This window comes from Hippichthys cyanospilos, chromosome 12 (genome assembly GCF_059441005.1).
Source record: "Hippichthys cyanospilos isolate Australia breed blue-spotted pipefish chromosome 12, RoL_Hcya_1.0, whole genome shotgun sequence".
NCBI lineage: Eukaryota > Metazoa > Chordata > Actinopteri > Syngnathiformes > Syngnathidae > Hippichthys > Hippichthys cyanospilos.
In genome coordinates, this window is record NC_142380.1 from 13,496,541 (window position 1) to 13,518,425 (window position 21,885).

General features: G+C 36.6%; 1 protein-coding gene across 1 annotated transcript in view; it reads right to left on the reverse strand.

Moving 5' to 3' along the window:
* Window positions 1-209: 209 nt before the first annotated feature.
* LOC148414973 (pinopsin-like) overlaps window positions 210-21,885 on the reverse strand; it is a 56,711-nt gene continuing 35,035 nt past the window's right edge. Inside the window, exons 3-4 of the mRNA XM_088429333.1 lie at window positions 13,668-13,901; window positions 210-1,884 (exon numbers count right to left, since the gene is read on the reverse strand). Coding sequence (XP_088285459.1) covers window positions 1,600-1,884; window positions 13,668-13,901 — 519 coding nt within the window. The 3' untranslated portion in view covers window positions 210-1,599. The remainder of the gene's footprint in view (window positions 1,885-13,667; window positions 13,902-21,885) is intronic.

A 21,885-nucleotide genomic window follows, 5' to 3' on the forward strand; every position in this document is an offset into this window, starting at 1 on the left:
CATATCTGAACAAAAAATACCATCCCATACCATATTTGAACAAAAATAAAACAAAACAAAAACTAAGAAACCAACCGGTGTGGATTATAAGACCAGTTCCACCCTTGAAAGACACCTCTGTCTCCAGCATCACCCATAATGCATCATTTTGGTAAAATTAAAACTCCCAATATGTTAACTATTTTAATACAAGACATTGCATATTCCAGTGGATTAAAAACTTTTATTAAGACATCGCCTCTTAAAAAATATTTAAAAAAATCTTTAGCTTTGGTATCAACCTATGTATCATAACATGAAGTACACAAGATTTTCATAGCCCATAGATAATAGGGAGGAAAAAAATTACAACAATCCGCTCTTTACAGTCAACACAGAAAGCTTAAACATTCACTGGCAACACAATACTGATGCTTTTCTTCTCAACATCTCAAGACAATAAAAGAGTCAAAATCCTTGAACTGGATGCAGACAAGCACATGACAAACCATATATACATAAAATAATTTTAGCAAGAACACATTGTAGTGTCAGATGGACATTTTGCAGTTCTCTACAAAGAAGAATTGACGTGAGTCATGAAATGGTCCTTATTGTCCCAAATATTCACAGATTGCTGTAAACATTGTTGATTGGTGGCAGGCATGTGGAACCCGCCTGTGCGTTGCTGACCGAATGCCCTCTAGCTAGACACTTTACTGCCAACACTTTTGGTTTATAAAGAAAAGACCCTGAGCACGGGGTTTAATCAGAAACATTTTTTGTTTTATGAACTATGCATGCAAACATATCAAATTACAAACAATGTCAATATAATTACAAGGGGATTGCTTAATTTAAATTTTTAGGGGGGGAAAGGTTCTCGTGCTATTCAAACGCCCCTCTTTAAGGTTAAGCGTGTTAAAGATTCTAATTGTATCCATTCAAACAGGGATGCGATCATCAAGTGCACATGCACACTATTGAGGGAACAATACAGTAACTCTCAAACATGCATGTTAAGATCGCTTTTAACATTTCAAAGCCGCTTCCGTTGGCAGTAGTGCTACATGTACAACCATGTAATATGATAAGGAGCCAATTCTGGGCGCTTAAATGCACATTACACTGATTAATTTGACACAAAGTTGTCAGAAAAGAGAATGAGTTCATAAACATTCTTAGTCAGTGTCTTTTCTTTAGCCTTGCCTTTTCTTTGTAAGATATCTCACGGCTAAGTAGTTTCTATTTATGGATGTTGCACAAATATAGTAATCGACTCCAGGTATCCGTTAGCCCCTTTTGTATCTTTATTGTTTTTTTTTTGTTTGTTTTTTTTGTCCTACTGAAAGGATTGTCCACCTTTTGTTTCCCGAAAAACAGACTGCCAATGTCGGATGCATGTCTGTCAGTTCTACTGATAATTTCATTCCCCAGGTTCCCTTCTAAATTGCACTGTTTTGGCTACAGCAACCTCTACACAGCTGATGCAACATCTGCTTTCTATTGGTCTGAACTGGCTCTTTGCAGTTGGACCAAACTCAGCAACAGCACCATTCATAATTAATGCCTTCTAGCCTGGAGACATTTTTATGCTGATGTCAAGGTCACAGCCAGCTTTCACCCATCAAAGTGGGCCACTAGCGATACTACAACAGGCTGGTTGATGTCGGACGAAGGGGCTTTGGTGACATCAAAGGTTGCTTCGGGGGTCGGGTCCAGTTGTGGCACAGCGGCAGCCGGCTGACCCAGGGAGGCCACCATGAAGAGAAAGTCGTTGGTACGACGGGGACCGGTCAAAGCGCCGGCCCTCATGGCCTTGGTGGCCACTTTTGAGGAGCTCTTCACACTGGAGCCTCGCCGAGGAGCTTCGCAATGGAGAAGTGCTTGGAAGCATCTGTAAAACTGAGGCATGCGAGAAGACCATTGGATCAAAAGTGGATTCAGTTAAAACATGCTCAAACAAGGCTATTTTTTTTTTCATCACAGTTATATGAATCAGTGGCTTGATTTGAGGAGCGATTGTCTAATTTTGTGGAAGATTTTGTTCTACAAGTTAATTCCAAGGATCTGAAGCAACAGTCATTATTAAACAATAACATGACGATTAACAATTTTTATTTTTGTTAAACGAGCAATCCATGAACTCTGTGCGGCCTAAACCATGGCGATTGTTCCGTACCGGTTACAGAATAAGACGAATGAGATCTGGCACTCTTGAACACACTTGAAACCTTTTGAGGCCACCGGCAGGTGCTTGATTCTCAGTTTAGTGATTCCATGTGTTAACTTGAGGTGGAAAGTCTAGAATTTATTCAACAAATAGTGGAAAAAAAGCTTATTTGGAGCCTTAACAAAGGACAGAATCATGTTTTGCTGGTAAAGTTTCTTCCTGCAGCAAACTTTAAAGTTTGCCATGTAATTTCACACAATGCTCTATATTAGCTTTTAAGGTAATTACATATAATTATGACTGATTAAACTCTGTCTCCCTCCTTGCTGATTCTCTCGACATTCTTCCTTTATAATAGGGTTATTGTGGCAAACCTTTTTACATGAAAGAAAAAATAGGCTCAGGGACATAATTTATTGGTAAAGTTTCCAAATTACATTCAACACTCTACTAATTAGATTCTCATTCACCATTATTGCATTTTCAATTGGCTAAATGATTAATTTGTTCATTTGCTCTTGAGAGTTGCGGGTGAGAACAGAGAACAGGAGAACATAATTCCAGTTCTCATTCTTTCTAAAAAATAACCATTGCACATTTATGTTATTAATCATTTGCGAAATGATAATTGGCTTCTACAGTATTTGAGTTTACTGACCGATTTGGCCAACGCTGACTGTTTGTTGACTACATTTTAAATGATATTAACTCTGAAACCCTTGAATCCATCAATATAGATTTATTTTCAACAACGCATATTTTGCCACAATTTGGGGCTGCAAATTCAATTCAAATGAAAATATTGGTAGATTTAGAATGATTTGATCGAAAATGAATCAATGGCTTGAAATTGAGAAATGGCATTTTATTCAAAATTTCAGCAAGTGCATTGGTAACGGAATGGTTCTGGCTCTGCTCGGGTAGAGGTATGAATTGGGCAAAGTGTAAGTAGATAGTGATGTGCACATGAATTTGAATGATCATCGTTTTCTGACATTAAGCGACGTGTGCTTTTTTTTTTCACATGAAGCGTTTTGTATCCTCAGGATCACAGCTTATAGACGAGCTTTGAGCCTGTGTCATTTACTCGCCCCATACTGCCTTTTGCTACTTGCATCAGTATTGGTAAATTAGACGTTGTTTATCAATCAGGCTCATTTGCATAGAGAACGGCAATTTCTCTGCCAAATATATGCATATTAGCTCATTTGAATACGCACAAATATCTCTGGTGCATCGAGAATCATTCTACTTGACAGCGCAGTTAGTGACTGTGCGCCTGCTGTGTGAATCACATTCTATAGGTTTACTTCATTTTTTGCACCATTTTTGGATCGGGCCCTTAATGTCTTATTTTGCAGGGGAAAACTGGACTACAACTCTTTTTTGAACAGAAATAATACAGATATGATGGATGTACTACACACACCTCTATGTTGTGTGATATGGATGCGGGGGCAGTCTTAATTTAATTACTGTACTAATGTTATAATGGCAAAACAACATCAATAATGTATGTTATTTGTAAATATGACGATTAAATTAGGGGACTTTCTGCAGTCATATGATTGAACAATCTGTTGTGACTGAATGCATACTGCCCTGTGAGCATTTTTTTTAAATTGTTGTTGAAGCCATGTAGATAAAAAATGATTGTGCAACAAATCCTATTTTTTTTTAAGCTGGTACAAACTCAAAATTGTGATTGTACTTGCTTGCATTTTGAATGTCACTTAGCCTGAATGCTAATTTGAATACGACCATACCAATGCATCTCACTATGTTCAATACCAGAGGTCCCTAAATATATGTTCTATAATGTATAGTTATTTATTTGGAGACTTCAATAAGTACTGTAGTGTTAGGAATCAGGTGATTTTCTTTATTTTAATATTGATTACTAGTTTTACCTGACCGTTAGTGAGAAGTGTGTTTGAATTAAATGTCTGTTCTTTTTCACAAGTGCCATCGTAGTTCAATAGTTGGTATTATAAGGAGTAATCATCTCCACTTTGTCCAGTATTGTAAAGTGTGCTACATTTTGAGACTTGTACAAAAGAAATTAATGGATTCAGAACATGTAATTTAATTTGATTATTTGACTAAAAATAGTCTCCACCAACTTGTTGCTTGCCCCTGTGTAGCTACGTGTGCTTTTTTCCCCATTATATTAATAAAGCATGTCATGCAATCTACCAACACTATCTTCTCGGTCAACCCTAAACAACGCAATGAACACCTCTCATGTGCAGTCTATGTTTAATGTATTGTATCCCAACTTAATCCTTGGGCAATATTTTGTCATTATTATTTGATCTTTACATCAAAGGCATTTCACAAAAGGGAAAGCATGGAAAGAAGCCACTAGAGAGCTGAAATTCCACCCAGATGGTGACGACATGTCATATTTCAACATAGCTAGACCTCTTGGTTATCACACTACCAGGAGTGTGCCATCCATAGCTAAAATACTGTGAGAATTATGTGGAAGAAAATGACCCCAAAATGGTCAAAATACTGCACATGGGTTGAAGCAACCCCACCTTGCAACCCTGAAAATCATTTTTGTATAAATAGTGTACAGTACATACAACATCCACTAAGAACTACAAAGTAGTCGGCTGACTGATGAAATCTGAACACAGCCATTGTTTTCACATTTCTATTTTTATCTATTGAGTGACACTGTACTTATTGTACTTGTTAAAATCAAGATAATGATGGCCAACAGGGATGTATGAGAGCAAAATTTGTCATTAAAACTGAGGCTGATTACTCGCCGCTGAACACTTTGACAACATCGAAAAGGAGCTTTCCGGTTACACAAATCAAACTAGTGTGGAAGGCAAGAAGCCGGCTTCTTGTCATGGATACAGAGAGAAGGCATGGATCTGTGTAAGTTATCTGTCAAACTCTGATAAATAGTGAATGACCCCTTGATAGATTATTCAATATATAAAAGATATGTGGAAGTTTCAGCATTCTGAGTTCATGCAGATCTTCCCGTTTGACTCCAACTGCTACACAACCTAATTCCCCCGGTGCCACACAGCTCAAAGTCCAGGTATCCAGTAGGGCTGATGGACAGATAGGTAGATTCTGAATAATTGAGTACCCCAGCAGCAGTTTGACAGCATAACAATTCATTCAGGATGCTTGGCTGTACTTGAAATTCCAGGCATTTCTAAACATCTCCATCCACAGAGTGTACATTTAAGATTAAAAACACATGCACATCAATTTATGCTTTTATACCTTCTTTCCAGGTTGACCTTCAGACGTGGAGTTAGATAACACTCTTGAGAAAACGTAGTATACTTAGTATACGTAGTGAGTTTAATGTATACTTATAGTCTACTACATTTTATCACAAGTGCAAAACACACCCTGTTTAGAAAAGCAGAAACGCACAAGAGAGGAAACACAACCACTCAACATTGCATTAACAAATGTAAAATACATGGCAGAGACATCATGAAAAATCATGAACAACATTATAAAAATTATTGTATGATAAATGATTAATACGTCTGATTTGACAGAAAATACGGTAATTAACTTGACTCTAGAATCTTTTCAAATGTACACTTGCTCCCGAAATAAAAAGAAGCATCACAAACATTTTAAGCTTGACATGTCACTTGCAAGTTATGTGGGAACGTAATGTCCAAAATTGATTTACACAAGAATCCATATTCTTTAATACACTTTGTTTTTTTTATATGTTGTAATAAAAACAGAACTAATTCAACTCTTGAAAAAAAGAACACATAAACACAAGTGTGCTGGAAAAAGACAAAAATCAAAAGTTATTCACTGTCAGACTAGGGATGGAAAATTCACACACCATATATATATATATATATATATATATATATATATATATATATATATATATATATATATATATATATGTGTAATCTAGGCACATGGGAATCTGACTTTCTCACAATTTTATTTGATTCAGATTTTAGGGTGTACAATTCAATTCAGAAGGGCAATAATTTTTGCTTCAATCTATAGATGTGAAAAGATTTGTCATGATCTATTGAGTTTTAAACGTTTAAATGTCTGACATTTGAATGCACCAAGTCGATAGCGTTAACGCTGGAGACTTCTGCCTTATCATACAATGACCACGTAGTTGACTAGCGTAATTGACTATTGGCAGTGTGCATCTAGCTAGTTATACGAAGGCTGACAAAACCCGAAGGCAGACATGCTAATCAGTCTGCCATCCACAAAAACTAAAGTTAAAATGCATTTGATTTATTAAATAGCATGCTTGATTTTCCTCGATAACATAAGAAATAGAGATAATAATTGAGGATAGCTGGTTGCATGGATGGTTTGTGCCGTGCAACACACTTCCCAGAATCTTTTTACTGGACAATGAACTTGTGAAATATTTGCTGGAGGTGAGAGAAATGCCTCAGGACATGTTCATAAGCAAACCATCGGTCCCCTTTGGCCATCTGTTAATAACCTGCAGCTCATCAAAAAATGAATGCAAGCAACACTTCTCTTTGTCCTAGTCCACTGAAGAGGTACAGCTGATCAAAGAAAAAATGGAATGGTTTGGTGTATGGTATTCCACACATATAAAAGCTGTAAAGTCAAGCAAACCGAAAAGACAGGCACAGAAACATAAATCATGGCAGGGAGAAGGAAAGGGAGGGATGCACTGACAAGGTACTTGGAGAAGAGAGGTCATAGGCGTCTCCGAAAGGCTGATTTTAGAATGATCACAACGGTTTCAGACAATGCTCTCAGCTACCTGGTCCGACGCTCAGATAACACACTTTGAAGACGTGTCCCCCTTTTCGGCAGGTGATGTCTTACTTTGGAGAGACATTCTTAGCTTACTTGCTTTGTGAGAGAACATTATTTCTGTTCCTCTCCAGAAACTTAAAGGTGACACTAAATATATGTGAATATATTAAAGCTGTAAAGATGGTTGCAAATGTTCATGGGGAATGTCCCAAAGAATGTGCGCTAATTCTTTATGGCAAAATACAAGATTCCAAATTCTCTTGTTAAGTTGCTGACTGTTTCTTGAGCGCCGTTTAGAGAATCTAAATGAAGTGATTCTATGCTCTGATGCTTTGTTTGGAGGCATTTCAACGATAATTGAATGACTTAATTTGCTCCCATAAACTGCGATATTGAGATACATCCCAAAACTCCAAAAGCTGAATAAATATTAAACTGAGCACTCCAAGGTAAACGTTTTACTGCCGCATACAAGAATGTATGTAGGGAATGCAATCTGATTTAAGGTTGCAGTCAGTTTTGTGTATATTACGTTGTGCACAACCACTGTGTGGAGAAAGCCTCAAATTTCAGAAGCATCCTATTCCTGTAAAGCCGATTGCAGCTGGGTGTTATGTTTCATAGAAGAACAGTTGCTTGCCTTAAATGATAAACATGTCTCTCTGTTAATTTCCAAGACAACTGAGAAAGCAGATGCAAATGTCTTAATATGCAGCTACTGATTTTTGTACCAAAACATTCTACACAACAGGCCTCGGGAGATGCAAATCCAGTGAAAGTGAGCATCTGAAGCACAAGTATCTTTGGCCTGTACTCTTAACTTTGTTCAATATTCTTGGAGAGGATCCAGTCACACGCTCATGAGATAATCTTCCTCTGCACATTCACATTTGCATCATGCATCCAATTAAAAAATTACGAGTACATCGGATCTTCAGGGGAAGTCTATTCTTGTGGCAGTGATAAAACCTGAATTCCTATTAAAGTCTGGGCACGTCTTATTGTGTCACGAACCTATGCTAATGCAGAATTGGTCATAATTACAGTAAATATTGGTGAACAATATTTCTCATACATTTTTCATGTTTTTGTGTAAATATATCTCATCTTGTGATTTTTCTTATTCTGCACAAGCGAGTTCAAGGCGAGGCTTTACAACCCTGTCATAATTTTAACCAAGGATCCTTGATAAGTCATTGTTTTTTTTAGGTTTGTTATACATAGGATTGAATATCCTTTTACATATTGATGACAAGCCTGCTTAGCTTTTAACAGCCGTTTGAAAATTAACCCTTTTGTTTTTTTAGGAAAATAATGTTATTATTTCTAACAAATTAAGGGGCACATGATTATGTTTACCCTTAGAAATTTCACTATACATCAATTTTGCCATCTGATGGAGGTGCAATATCATTGATGTGTGACCCAATGTTGATGCACATTGGATCATGAAGTGGAGAAAAACCTGGCGATATAATCAGTAGTCAAAAAAAAAACGTCTTGCTTGCATTTTATTGAACATCAGATGTTTGTTTGTGCTCGACAAAACCCCCTCTAATTCCGTGTTTGTTTTTATATCATTTAAACATTACCCGAATGCTAGAATACTAGACAAAAGGACATATATAAGGACAATATAAAAAAAAAAGATGGAATTATTGGATAAACAAAAATAGGGTGATCAAAAAAGACAAAGTTTTATGACTTGGGTTCTTTAAAGTCAGCATCATTTTTTGTCGGTTTGATGATATGAATTATGCTAAGGGTAGGAATGACTTGACAGCTGTACATTTTCCAGTGTTAATAGTTTACTTAATAGTTTTTTGACCTCTTAATGTGTTTGAGACCATTCAAATTATAAGGTTTTTTAAAACTTGTGATCAATACTGTATATAGCATTTTTATTGTAGATTCTCACCGAAGGCATCAAAACAATGAATGAACACATGGAATTAGGTCCTCAACAAAAAAGATGAAATAACTGAAAACAAGTTTTATGAACTAGTTTCTTCAAAATAGCCACCTTTTGCTCTCATTACTGCTGCTTTCGGCATTCTCATTAGCGTTCAATCATAATGTTCCAAATGATAATCAAGAAGGAAAAAAGAGGTGGAAATGATGGGGCAAAGATTTGCCGGTGGTTTTTTTTTTTCCTGTTGAAGGAGATGGTTTAGCAAATTATTGGCCTTGTCAAGCTGTCACATTCAATGAAGCAATTCCAAGCAATAAAACGGCAATATATGGAAACCCTACAAGCTTGTCGGTATAGTTTCAATATTTATGATGCCGTTCCTGTTCATATGGAGGCATATGGAATTAGGCAGCTATAAAGCATATAGTGGAGACGGTTTGGCTTAATTGGAGCTTTCATGATTCTTCTTGAGTTGAATGGCGCACCTCTTCATCATTGCAGAGTGCATACGAGTGTGTTGGCAAATAAGCGTAGGGAGCAGCATGTCGCGTTTTCATAGTCAAAATGCTCTTTTCCATTTGAATGAGGCTGCTGTGTGAGTCTGAAAGAAAGTCTCAGAAAGGAAAGACAAATTCAAATGCTGCTCTAATAACCTCGAGATTGTACCAAATTGTCAGGCTGGATATGCGCTGCACAGTGGGCTGTGACGGTGTGCAAGATGTTACAGATGGACAGATAGTTAATTAGGCATCAGTAATGTTTCATCTGGACATTATTCCCTCCAGTGATTTCTATCTCTGCAACATTGTGCGGAACTGAGTTTCTCATCACCTTGAGTGACATGCAAAACATTGGTGGTTGACAGGAATCAAAATGTGCATTGAGTGAAAACATACCCAGAAGTCCACAGTATGAATTCATGTTCCTGGTGGCCTCTTTGGCTCTGTTGGCGCCACTGATGGATGATGGGAGAAAACACACGCCAGCTGTTCCTTGTATCTGTACAGCATTTTTAGTCTTCAACTCGCCTCAACTCACAGTTTCCATAGTAACGGGCTGGGAGGAATTGAAGACTGAAAATGACATACAGGACAGTGTAGTGTTCCCGTCAGGCTGTCACAAGTTGGTAATATGTGTTCTTACAAGTTCCGGTAAGGTTTTCTATTTGTGGCTTGGTTGAGGTTTTAGCTGCGGGATGTGTTTAGAGATGGAAAAGACAAAATTGCTGCTTGTTAACATCTAACATTTCTGTTTCACATTGAAACAAACACACGAAAAAGTGATAATAAAGTGACGCATCAATGTATACTTTATGATACACATTGAAAAAAAAACAACATCAACAAATTAATATGCCGTAATCGTTAACCACCGTGGAGTTGATTTGCTTTTCAGATATACTCTGTACTGTGATCTATCCATGATGTACTGCAGTGGCTCTCAACCTTTTTTCAATGATGTTTAATACAATAAACAATACAATTCAAGTCTACCACAAATGAAAACCTCAGTGTGGTATGACCACTCAGGACTACATTTAAGAATTCATTTCATGTCACTCTGATCGCCCAGTGAGAGCGTTGACATACTTTAGATTTGCTTCAATCCAGTAGGGTACCTCCCATGTATCAAGATCACATGTGGAGAGGCTTTATTTAATACACTTGGAGTGTCTGCATTGGACCCCAAGGGATGAGAATGTCCTGGAAATGTAAGCCTTGTTTAAAGCATCCAGCCTTACCCATAACACCGTACCTGACCTCAAAGCAAATCCTTTTGCAGCAAAAGTGCACAAGTATTCTGACGAGCTTGGCAATTTTGCTCATTAAAGCTGATTTAAATTCACCAAAGACTTACAATGGACTAATAGACTAAAAAAAAAAACAGGATTCAGAAAGAGAGATTAAAACAGAGCATTATTATTCTGTGGCGTAAACATTGAAGTCTCCAGACTGTGGAATGGAATCATTAGCAAAAATGAAAGGACATATTAGAAAGGCTGATTTAACCCATGTTGTTAATTTTGCCGTAGAATCAGATGGGGCTGACCACGTTAATCAGCAGGCCTAACTCAAAAGGTGACTGAAGAAATAGAATTTGGAGTTCACCTCCCATCCTTGGCTGTCTACTCCATAGTACACAATAGTCCTAAAGAGTATCTGTTATTTGCTAGACTCGTGACAGTGTGCAATTTTCTTTCTGGTGATGTGACGAACGGCTCTTGTCTGTGAATGATGGGACTTGAGTCTTTGTAAGGAGCTGCCCCCCCTCAGGGGTGACTACATACAGACTACAGACTTGATTTGATATACTGTATATGATAATTTTAAACAAAACACATAAGCTAGCCAATGTGTGTAGTGTGTTGTGAATATTAATAATGATGTCCTAAATACAATAAGAAGTTATTGTGTGTTCATTTTTGAGACTTTTCCATATGTCAAAACGACACAATTTTTGACACAATCCCCAACATGCCTTATACTACTGTATATATAATATACTTACGATAAATTAGACTCTAATAATTAGAGAAAGGCCATAGTAAATGTTCCATCATTTAAACACCTAAAGTATGACATGAATTGAGCTGTATTACTAATCCCAGTGTTTATTTTAGGAATAAAACTTTGATGTTTTAAAATAAACTAAAAAACATAAGAGACCCATTCTTGGAACGGCTCGATTTAGTGAGTAGTTCCTGAATGAACGGTTCCCTTTAAAAAGCTAAAAGTCCCATCAATAGTTCCCTCTGCTGCATCAGAAAAAGTTAAAGTACACCTAGGAATAAAAATTGTTAGTCAGTTAAAAATGAATTAGGCTCATTCCTCTATGACTGCAACTCATAACTATAGATATTTCAGTGCACATTTTATTAATTTGACTGTAGGTTTGTGATTGTGGGAAAGCAATTTCGAGAAATTACGAGTAGCGGGGAATTCTCTTAACAGGTAACAGGTAACTTGACGTCATACAATGTCAAAAAAACTCAAGGACCACTGGATAAACTAAAAAAGTCCAATTTTTTTCTGTGCAAGTTTTACATAAAAGGCATTTGCAGGATCAAAGACACAGAGTGCCTGGAATATTGATTAGCAAAGTGTGATGCTTTAACACGCCATGACCAAGTGTGGCTACAAGGTGAATTTGAACTTTAACGAATGTTAAAAGTAAGATTAGAAAATATAATAAAGGCATTTAAAAATATATAAGTTCTCCCAAAGGTTATTCATATCCTTATATGACCTACCTCAGGAACATGCAATGACTGGTCTGAGGACAATGAACCCAGAGAAAGTGACTTGTCCTGACTGACAGTGTATGAAAGGTCCTCAGAGCGTTTTGACAAACTCTGGTGGCCTCGACCTATCTTAGTAGCCCAACACAAAGCTATTGGTAAAGCAGACCCAGCAGCGAATACATTTCCAGAGAGCGCTTAGAAAAACAACCTGAACATTGCTGGAGGCCTTTTACCAGGCAGACATCGAGAGCATCCTGACGTACTAAGTGTGCTATGATGGATATGGCAGCAGACTAGAGAGCACCATAGACGCTAACAAACTATTCAGAAGATCAAGGCTTGTTCTCTGGCAAGTTTAGAAGACTTTGCCAGATCTCGCTACCCCCGCAAGAACAATTCACACCCAACCTGTATGATTCCCTCTCAAAGTTCACAAATATTGGCTGGAAAAAAATATAAAAGCATAGAGTATGATAAACCCCCAAAAATGTGAGAAAATGTGCATGTGAGAAAATGAGAAAAAAAATGAAAAAGAAATCAAACCCTACTTTGTGGATTTCACTAAGTGCAGATATACTCTAGTTTGAAACGCAATCCCTGCAATAACATACCTCACCATCATGTTTAAAACGGGTTACTGAAAAGAAAACACACACACAAAAGTGTCTTCTTCATATCCATAATGAAAACGAGTGTACATTTTCCACTCGCTGACAATTACATCCAATTGTTGTTTTTTGAGCTGTTCAGACAGAGATGCACCCTGTTCAACATTAGATAAAAAACTAACTTTCAAATGTGATCTCACTAAAATCTCCCACAAAAAGTTTCCGTCTGCATCGGCTAAAATTCAGATTTTGTCTGGTCGTCTGAAACAAGGCCAAAGGCGATTCTATAGACGGAGAGCGGATCCCAACTGTCCTAAACAATGCGTTAATGGTATAATGATGGACTTTCACAAAAGTAGCACTTTTCTACCTATGGGACTCAAAGCACTTTACACTGCCTACTCATTTATCTACTGATGATGAGCCACTGGGGCTTCCGTGTCTTGCTCGAACCCACAACCACTCAGTTAGGAGACGGCCAGTCTACCGCAGAGCCATGCCTCCCCTAAGTCAATAAAAACAATACTTAAAAAATCTATTACACTGTCTTAGATGGGCATGATTCAAAGTTAATTGAGACATACTGATTGTTAGGAATATACATCATTGTTAGTTGTACTGCAGCTTTTCCCATTGGTTTAGATGTAATCATTTGCTGTGAAAAATTAGTTATAACTATGTAAATTTACCTTCAGTGATAGCGTATATTTTTAGATAATGTGCCTGTTACATTCATCTTATGCTAACCTTTGATCTGTGACATACGCTAATGGGAACAAACAAATATCCTTTAGTGTTTTGACACATGGTGTGATTTATAATCCAATGGAATCCCTGAAGTAGAATCCTTTGATATGCAGCTAAATTTATGCAGAAACACATCATTTAAACTGCCCTTCTTTATTGTTAATTTCTTCTACGAGACCTCATTAGGAAAACTATCATCTGGATGTCAAATTAGATAGTCAGAGCACTCTTTACCTGCTTATTCATGAAGACGTATATGACCGGGTTGATGACTGTGCTGGTCTTTGCCAGGACGGAAGGTATGATGCTGGCTTCGGGTGTGACAAGGTCCGGTGGTCCAAAAGTAGCCAGCAGCGCCATGACACCGTATGGCAGCCAGCACATAAGGTAGCAGATCACCATGGTCACCACCATGAACAAGACTCGCTGCTCCCGTTTCCTGCTCATCGACGCGTTGATCCCACTCACCTGAAGACAGCAAGGTAGGAAAAGGTGAGCGGGTTTAGGGCAGCGACATTGTCTTTGGTTCAGGTTAGATGAGATGGGGAGAAAGTGTTTTTGTGAGCTCATAATCTCCTGTGATGACAGTATTACCAGACTTATGGGTTCTGGAGGAGCGGGAACATAATGAAGGATTTAAGAAAGTATCAAGAGGATCAGGAAGTGTATCAAGAGAAATAACTTTATCAGAGAGGTGAGGGGTAGAGACACCCACAAATGATAGGATTGTATTTTCTCTATTCGGCCTGTCTGGACTGTTGGGACGGCTTGACAACACAAACAAAATTGAGCTCCACACAAAAACAGATGCATTTTTCTGGTTTTCAGGGCCTTCTTATTTAAATTATCAGATGGCATCCTGTTTAGATGGCACATACCAATAAAAAGGAGGAAACAGATTGTTCTGTAAGAATAAGTCTATAAATACTGTCTTATAACTTCAACAGATGCTGTTAAACTTGTCTTACCTACATGTACCTACATTAATGCTGCAAGGTCCTGCAAGATAGGCTAATGTATGTTTAGGAGCTTTTCTTATATTATGCATTATTCAGTTTGCCTCCCACTGACCAAACTAAGTTGCTCATTTCAGTTGATTCCCTTCCTGTCACTCATTCTGTGACATTAACATAAGCTATATCGTCCCATCTGTTTTTATTACTGTCACACTGTGACACACAATGCAAGTCAAGTGTTTGCAGTATGAATCAAAAATTAAAAACATAGGCAGAAATTGGTAGACATAACACTCTGCACGCCCCTGGTCTCAGGTATAATCATAAGCGGCTAGGTCATTTAATTTCAGGACTAATTTGAGAAATACCATCAAAGTTGTTCACTGGGGGCTCATAGAGACTTACAATCAATATCTAGTGACACATCACAATTTCAGCAATACCCAAACTCTGAACTGACAAGTGTAGAGGTCCCCTATAGGATCTTGACATTATTATAGTCTTCATTTTAGAATTTTAATTTCAGTCTTTTTGTGGTCATTCAGTACAAATGAATGTTAAAAAAATACACATACATATCACGTGATGCAACTCAAACAAACAAATAAGTTCAGCTTGTTTTGTATACGATTAATGTGATGCAACACCCAGTAATGCGTACGTGTGGTTTTGTATATGATTTCTCTACCTGTGGTATCATAAATGACGGTATTATGAGGGGTACAGTATTTGTTCAGACATCACTGAAGGCTGTAATCACATGTGCCACCATGGATATATATATATATATATATATATATATATATATATATATATATATATATATATATATATATATATAGATAGATAGATAGATAGATAGATAGATAGATAGATAGATAGATAGATAGATAGATAGATATTTTAATTGCAGAATTTCTTTCACATTAGGCTCTTTTAAGACACAGATTTTGCACTCAAAATCTATAATGTTTCTATAAACATCAAATTATTCTATAGTATAGAATAATATTTATTCTTTTACTTAGGTGTGCAACAATCAATTAATAAATATTTTTGGTTATTGATTAAATGTTTAGGGACCTAATACTGTTTTGTGAACAAGCTCAGAATGATAGCCACTCGACTAGAAATATTCTCAGACTTTTTTTTAGGGTTTAGGGTTTATCAAAACACTTATACTATACTCAAATTCTTTAATGTTTCTTTATTGTTGTTATTGTTATTGTTGTTATTATTATTATTTAAAGGTGCAACGATACTCATCTTACTAAATATTTTTGGTAATTGATTAATTGTTTAGAGACTTAAAACTTTTAAGCCTCTGGACTTGAAATATACTCAGATTTATTTAGTCACTAATGAGGGCAGATTGATGATCAATATGGTGAATCAAAATTAAATATTTACAAACATCTGGTTCTATTTAAAAAAAAAAAAAAAAAAGATAAACATTTTTGACAATTTTCCATCATGCTATGGACTGAACCGGCAACCTTTTCCTAAGAATGTTGTTTTTGCACTGTGAAAATGAAAATAAAAATTCTATTTTTTAATAGGGGGATGGGAATGAAAATATCCATCCATTATCTGAAGGCGCTTATCCTCATTAGTGTCGCTAGCTCACTGGTATCTATCCCTAAGGACAATTGCGAGTTTCTAATACACCTGCCATGCATGTTTTTTGGAATGTGGAAGGAAGCCAGAGTGGCCAGAGAAGACCTGCATGAGCACAGGGACCCACATGCAAACTCCACACAGGAAGGAATTGAACCCAGGACCTCTGAATTGTGAGGCAGGCATACAAACCAGTCTTCCATTGTGCCGCCTTATCATTATTATTATTATTATTATTATTATTATTATTATTATTGTTATTATCAAAGTCAAGTTTATTGTCAATTTCTTCACATGTGCTTAACATACAAAGGAATCGAAATTGCGTTTCTCATTATCCTCTACATTTTACATGTACAATAACAAAGTGCAGGTGCACAAGACAAGACAACCTAAAAGCTAGATACTTATCTATAGTAATGTAAAGTGCAGTATGTTTGATCTACTATTATTATTATTATTATTATTATTATTATTATTATTATTGTTTTTACAATGGGAAAACTTTCTAATCTAACTACTTAGCAAATTATATAAAATGATTGAAGATTCCAGTGCAGTGTGAAAATCAGTAAGTATTGTTGGAGTACTTAAGAATTCGGTCCTTAAAGTATTTTTTACAGTTCGTAATGGTTTTTTTTATGTTTGATTTTTTTTGCAACAGGTTATTTTCACTCAAAAAACATGTTTTTTCGAGTGTCAATGAAGGTCTCATGACTTTGCTTGTCTAATGACGCCTACTGGTGCATCATTACAATCTTGGGTCGAATTAAACGCTTGAAATGACAGCGATCACAGACAAATTAAAGAAACGGAGAGAAAACTCTCAATGATTGCAATCAGAAAGGATGAGAAGCAAGTTTTACTAATTGTCTGTTCTGATGAGGAAACTCTTACATATGCTAAGCAGCAGTCTTCAAAGAAACAGAATTCATTTAAACGTTGCATCTGCATTCCGATTGTATGAGGCACTTTTGCGTCAAAACGTTGGCTCGAAAACAAACTTGTAGATGGATTTGCTGTTCTATGGCGGAGCTACCTGTTCCATACAATAAAATATAATAGTCTATTTAATGAAACCCTGAGCGTGCATGCCAAACCTGTTGCGACAGCATGGCCTCCATATAAAACAATTTTGGGCTATGCACCTGGTACTGTTATAGGGTTTTACACTGGTAGACAACCTCCAAATATAAAAAATATTACACCCTGTTTTGCCTACCAAGCTAAAAGTGAGAAATTACATACATTGTATTACTCTGTATAAGCAAAGTTGGCAGAAAGAAATATTGTAGCACTGTTTGTTGGGAATTTGCTGTAGTCCAAAGGGACATTATGTCCAGGGAGAATCTCCCAACCTTCACAGCCTCTGATTGAATACATTTACAGTATATTAAATATCCAATGGCTTAAATCTTTCTGCTTTGACAGAAGGTACATTGTCTGTTCTTGAGTCCCTGGCAGATTGTCTGTTATTTGACACATCATTAATGCACACTGCTGTCTTCTGGAAAAAATATTTTTCGACCAAACTGAAAATTAGTGTCTCAAGATCGAGCCAAGGCAGGTCCCTGAATACAAATAAGGCAATTTGGGGGAAAGTGGGCTGTTTGCTGAATAGGACAGTAGAACAATATACCACAAGGTTTTATTATGGTGAATGTGAGTGGTAATATTTTTCAGTTTATTTGAAATTTGTTGCACAAATGCTACTGCCCTGTAGGTCCTGCATATTAGCAAATGCCTATCAAACATTTCTAACTATATATATTCAGAGGAAAAAAAATCTCTAGCACTTTGTTGGTGTAGGGTTAGTGACCTAGTCTTTCAAATTGAGTTTTATAATGACTCAATTAAACTACTAATTGTTTGAGTGCTTAGGGTTAGGTAAAAAGAGTTTTTTTTTTAGAAAAATAAAGAACTTTAACTTGTAGGAAGAGTATGTTAGACGTGCCCTGTTGTGAGCGACCGTCAAAGGTGCTGCAGGAAATTACTAGGGGTGGGAATCTTTGCCAAGGTCATGTTTCTATACAATTCTGATTTTTGTGTCAATCCAGAATCAATTTTTGATTCAAAATTATTTTCTGATTTTGAACTAAACATTAAGGTATCTCGGTGCAGCCATTAGTCATTGACGTAAACACATAACACGATTTCATTACTTTTTTGGGGGGGAACAGGAGGTTAAAATTTCAGAGGATAATGGTTTCAAGGGATAAGGTTGATGGCCAACTGAAGCTTCATGAAGTAGTGAAGCTTTGCAGCCGGCTGGTTTGTACATGGTTTAATAAGCATTCATTCTATGGCGCCAAGCTCAAGAAGTCAATAACATTGAGAATGATGTGGCTATTTAAGAAAATAACATACAGTACATGTGTTTGTTATGAAACAAACACAAACAAACAAATGCTCTAAAGATAATTTGTTATTCATCATCATTTCCGGGTCATGCCACGATACAAGCTTCTTAGACACGCCCAGCCATGTAGGTATACAGAAGTGGGCTGTCACTTTCCGTCGGTCCAATAGTAACAGACACCTGTTTTGCAGAAGGACTGCCTAGTGACAAGAACGATTTTAGAAAAGATGGGCTAAGTCTGACGGAACGCTAGATTGTAACAATATGTGTGCTGTGAAAAGTTGCTAATGTATAATATAAGGTCGTAAAGTTTATACTATAGAAGTTTTGAGTGTAGTTTGATTACTAGTGTCTTCAGGGAGTTTTGTGATTGTGCCAGATTGAAAAAGAATGTACTCTGGTGGCATGCAGTTAATAATTGTTTTTAAAGTTTGTAGGTAGTGGCAGCTGGCTCAGACTTTAACTGGCTGGAATAATTGTAAAGGTGTGAACATGTTGTGATTTAACAAGGCACCGTGGTACAGTTGCTCTTTCTGAGATAGATGACAAAAACATTTAAACTCAAAAATGCAATGTCATTGTCGCAGACAGTGTGGCTGCAGTATTGTTTTGATTAAAGAGAAACTGTCTTATGGAATGTTAGAGTGAAATCTGGAGAAGCATAGCTGCAATTAAAGTTGACTGAGCTTTTCTCTCAATATATGTCAAGCATGCTGCCCAGAAGACAGCAACTTTCACTAACGTTGTCGAAAAATCTTATCTAAAAACAAAATTCGGTAGAATCAATTCGTTCCTATGTGACACATGGCACTTGCACCTTTTCCATTGTACTTGTGACCGCTTGCGGGTGTATGGTTATACTTTGATTTACTTTGATGACATCACTACTATTATTAGAAATAACGATACTGTAAAGGTAATAAGAGTTGGTCTTCTGGTTGTTCATGTACATTAAATTAATATTGGAGATTTGTTTATCAGGTCTGTAGAAATGTTGCAGTACATATAAAAAATACAATAATGCTGAACTTAATAAGGTTGGAATTAATGGAATAGTTAACTTTGATCAACTTTCCACCAACTAACTGTCACTCTGTCCTAGGTCATCTTAATGGATACCCCCTCCCGCTGCCGCTGTGGTGCTGACCCTGACTTGGCTGAGAACTGTCTGTCAAACTATATAACACACACAACCAGAATGACCCTGAAGCAAAACAAGGGTCTCATCAAATCATGTTAATCTGTCTGTCCCTTTAAGATGGCTCAATTAGATCAAATACATTTTGAAGAAATATATATATATATATATATATATATATATATATATATATATATATATATATATATATATATATATATATATATATAGGTCAATATTGAATTCACAATTACAATCACGATTATTCATCATGTTCATTCAAACATGTCTATTCATTGCCCCTTTTTGTAAACAAGCGGTATATAAACAAGGCTTCAAGGCTTGATACTTAGAAATAATAATAATAATAAACTGAAATAAATACTTACCAAAATATTACGTGAAAAACTAACCCAAACCCCAGATAAAAATATTATTATTTCAAAGTACATTTTTGGCATATGAAGGGTCGATATATGAAGAATTTTCTCAAGCAAGCAGCTAAACTGTATGTGCAAAGCGTGATACGTGCGCAAGTTTGTTCATCTCTGAGCATTTTGGGAGCATTAAGAGTCACAATTGTATATTATTTATTTACATTACATGTATGTGAGTAATATATGTGAATTTGTTTGGAGTTTGCATATATTGTTTTGTATTTTTTTATCTTTGTTCTATTTTATTTTGCCTATATACTGAAGTTTTGAGTTGTTTTGATTAAGGACCATTTGTTTTCTGTTTTGTACAAATATGTCTTCCTACTTAGCTAATTTAATTCACGTATTTGTGCAAGAAAGAAAAGTAGAGTGGAAAGATTGGCAGGGACTGACCGCAATTCCAGTAGTTGTTGATCTCCTTAGTAGGAAGGCGACAGAGACATGAGTACAAAACGTTGCACAAACATTCGTGCATCACATTCGTTTACAGAATGCGACAAGGCTGCTTTCAATTACAGTTGGGCAGATGAATTTCCTCTACTGTTATTATGTGTCGTGCCGCGGCCTTGCATGACTTTTCAGAATGGGTGATGTCATTGCACAGCACGCCTCCGACGTAGTACGGAAGCAGACAACAAAAAAAAGAAACAAAAAGTGAAGTGTGACAATTTCTTTTTTATTTCATTATCAATAAGTGATGTTGATTTAAATCTGAGTAAATGAGAATCCCTATTCTTATATTCTTATTTTTTTTTAATACATTTGCTTCCCGGCCTTTCTGTGAGCAGCCTTTCTGTGAGCAGTATGCGTGTCCTCCCCATGCCTGCGTTGGTTTACAGTACATAAACGACAGACAAAACCTCACACAATGCAATCAAAAAGAAAAACATTGAAAGAAATGTATCGCTGTTACCCCCCTGGAAACTTCATATTGTTTTTGTTTAAAAAAACACACACACACACACATTCCTTTCTACTGCTACACAGAGCAAACCTTATTTCTTTCTGAAGCGCTGCCAAAAGAATTGTTTCTCCAGTAGTTGCCAACACCCCTGAGAAGTTAAGTATTTATGCCTAAACCTGTCTGTAGCCCTTCCTGGGCCTATTTTGTCAGTCTCGGAGAAGTCAATCCTGCTCCCTGAGAGCCACATACCTGCATGTTTTTGATGCCTCTCTCCTACATCACCCCTGCTTCAAATTATGAGCTCATCAGCAAGCTCTGCAGAAGATAACGATCCTGATAATTTGAATCAGCTGTGTTAGAGCAGGGAGACATCAAATGCATGTGGGATGGCGGCTCTCGAGGACTGGAGTCGCCTACCCCTGTTCAAGTATGAAACCTTTTGACACTGTGGAGGTGTACCCACAAAAACCATGAACAATTTTAACAACATCCAAACATAACGTGAACAGCAGAAACAAATTATAATGGATTTAGCCATAAGAACTATTTTGTATTAGTTGATTATATTAGTCTATTAAGAAATACACTTCCTACAAAAAAAAAAAAAAATCAATGGAACCACTTCTCTGAGATGACAATATCTCTAATCATGTACGTAGGGTCATCTTGGTATCATGATGTCAAAATATGAACAACATGATTCAGAGGATATTTTCAGGACCAAATCTATTCGAACCCGGACATATCTTGATCGAATGCATTTTAGGTCTTTAGATCTATCACGAAATTTCAGCACAAAAAACATTCATTTCTAACTTTTAGCAATAGTGTGCATATTTTATGTTTTGTTATTTAGTAGGTTATAATCGGAACAAACAGTAACGTCAAACAACACATAATCATGTAGAATCGAGCACTGATTGACATGTTCCAAATATGCTAAACTTGTTTACAAGCTAACGATCATAAAGTAACTGACAGACGTCTTGGTTTTATAAGCCCAGGCCTAGATGCTTTCTTTCTTTCAATGTCAGGGGATTT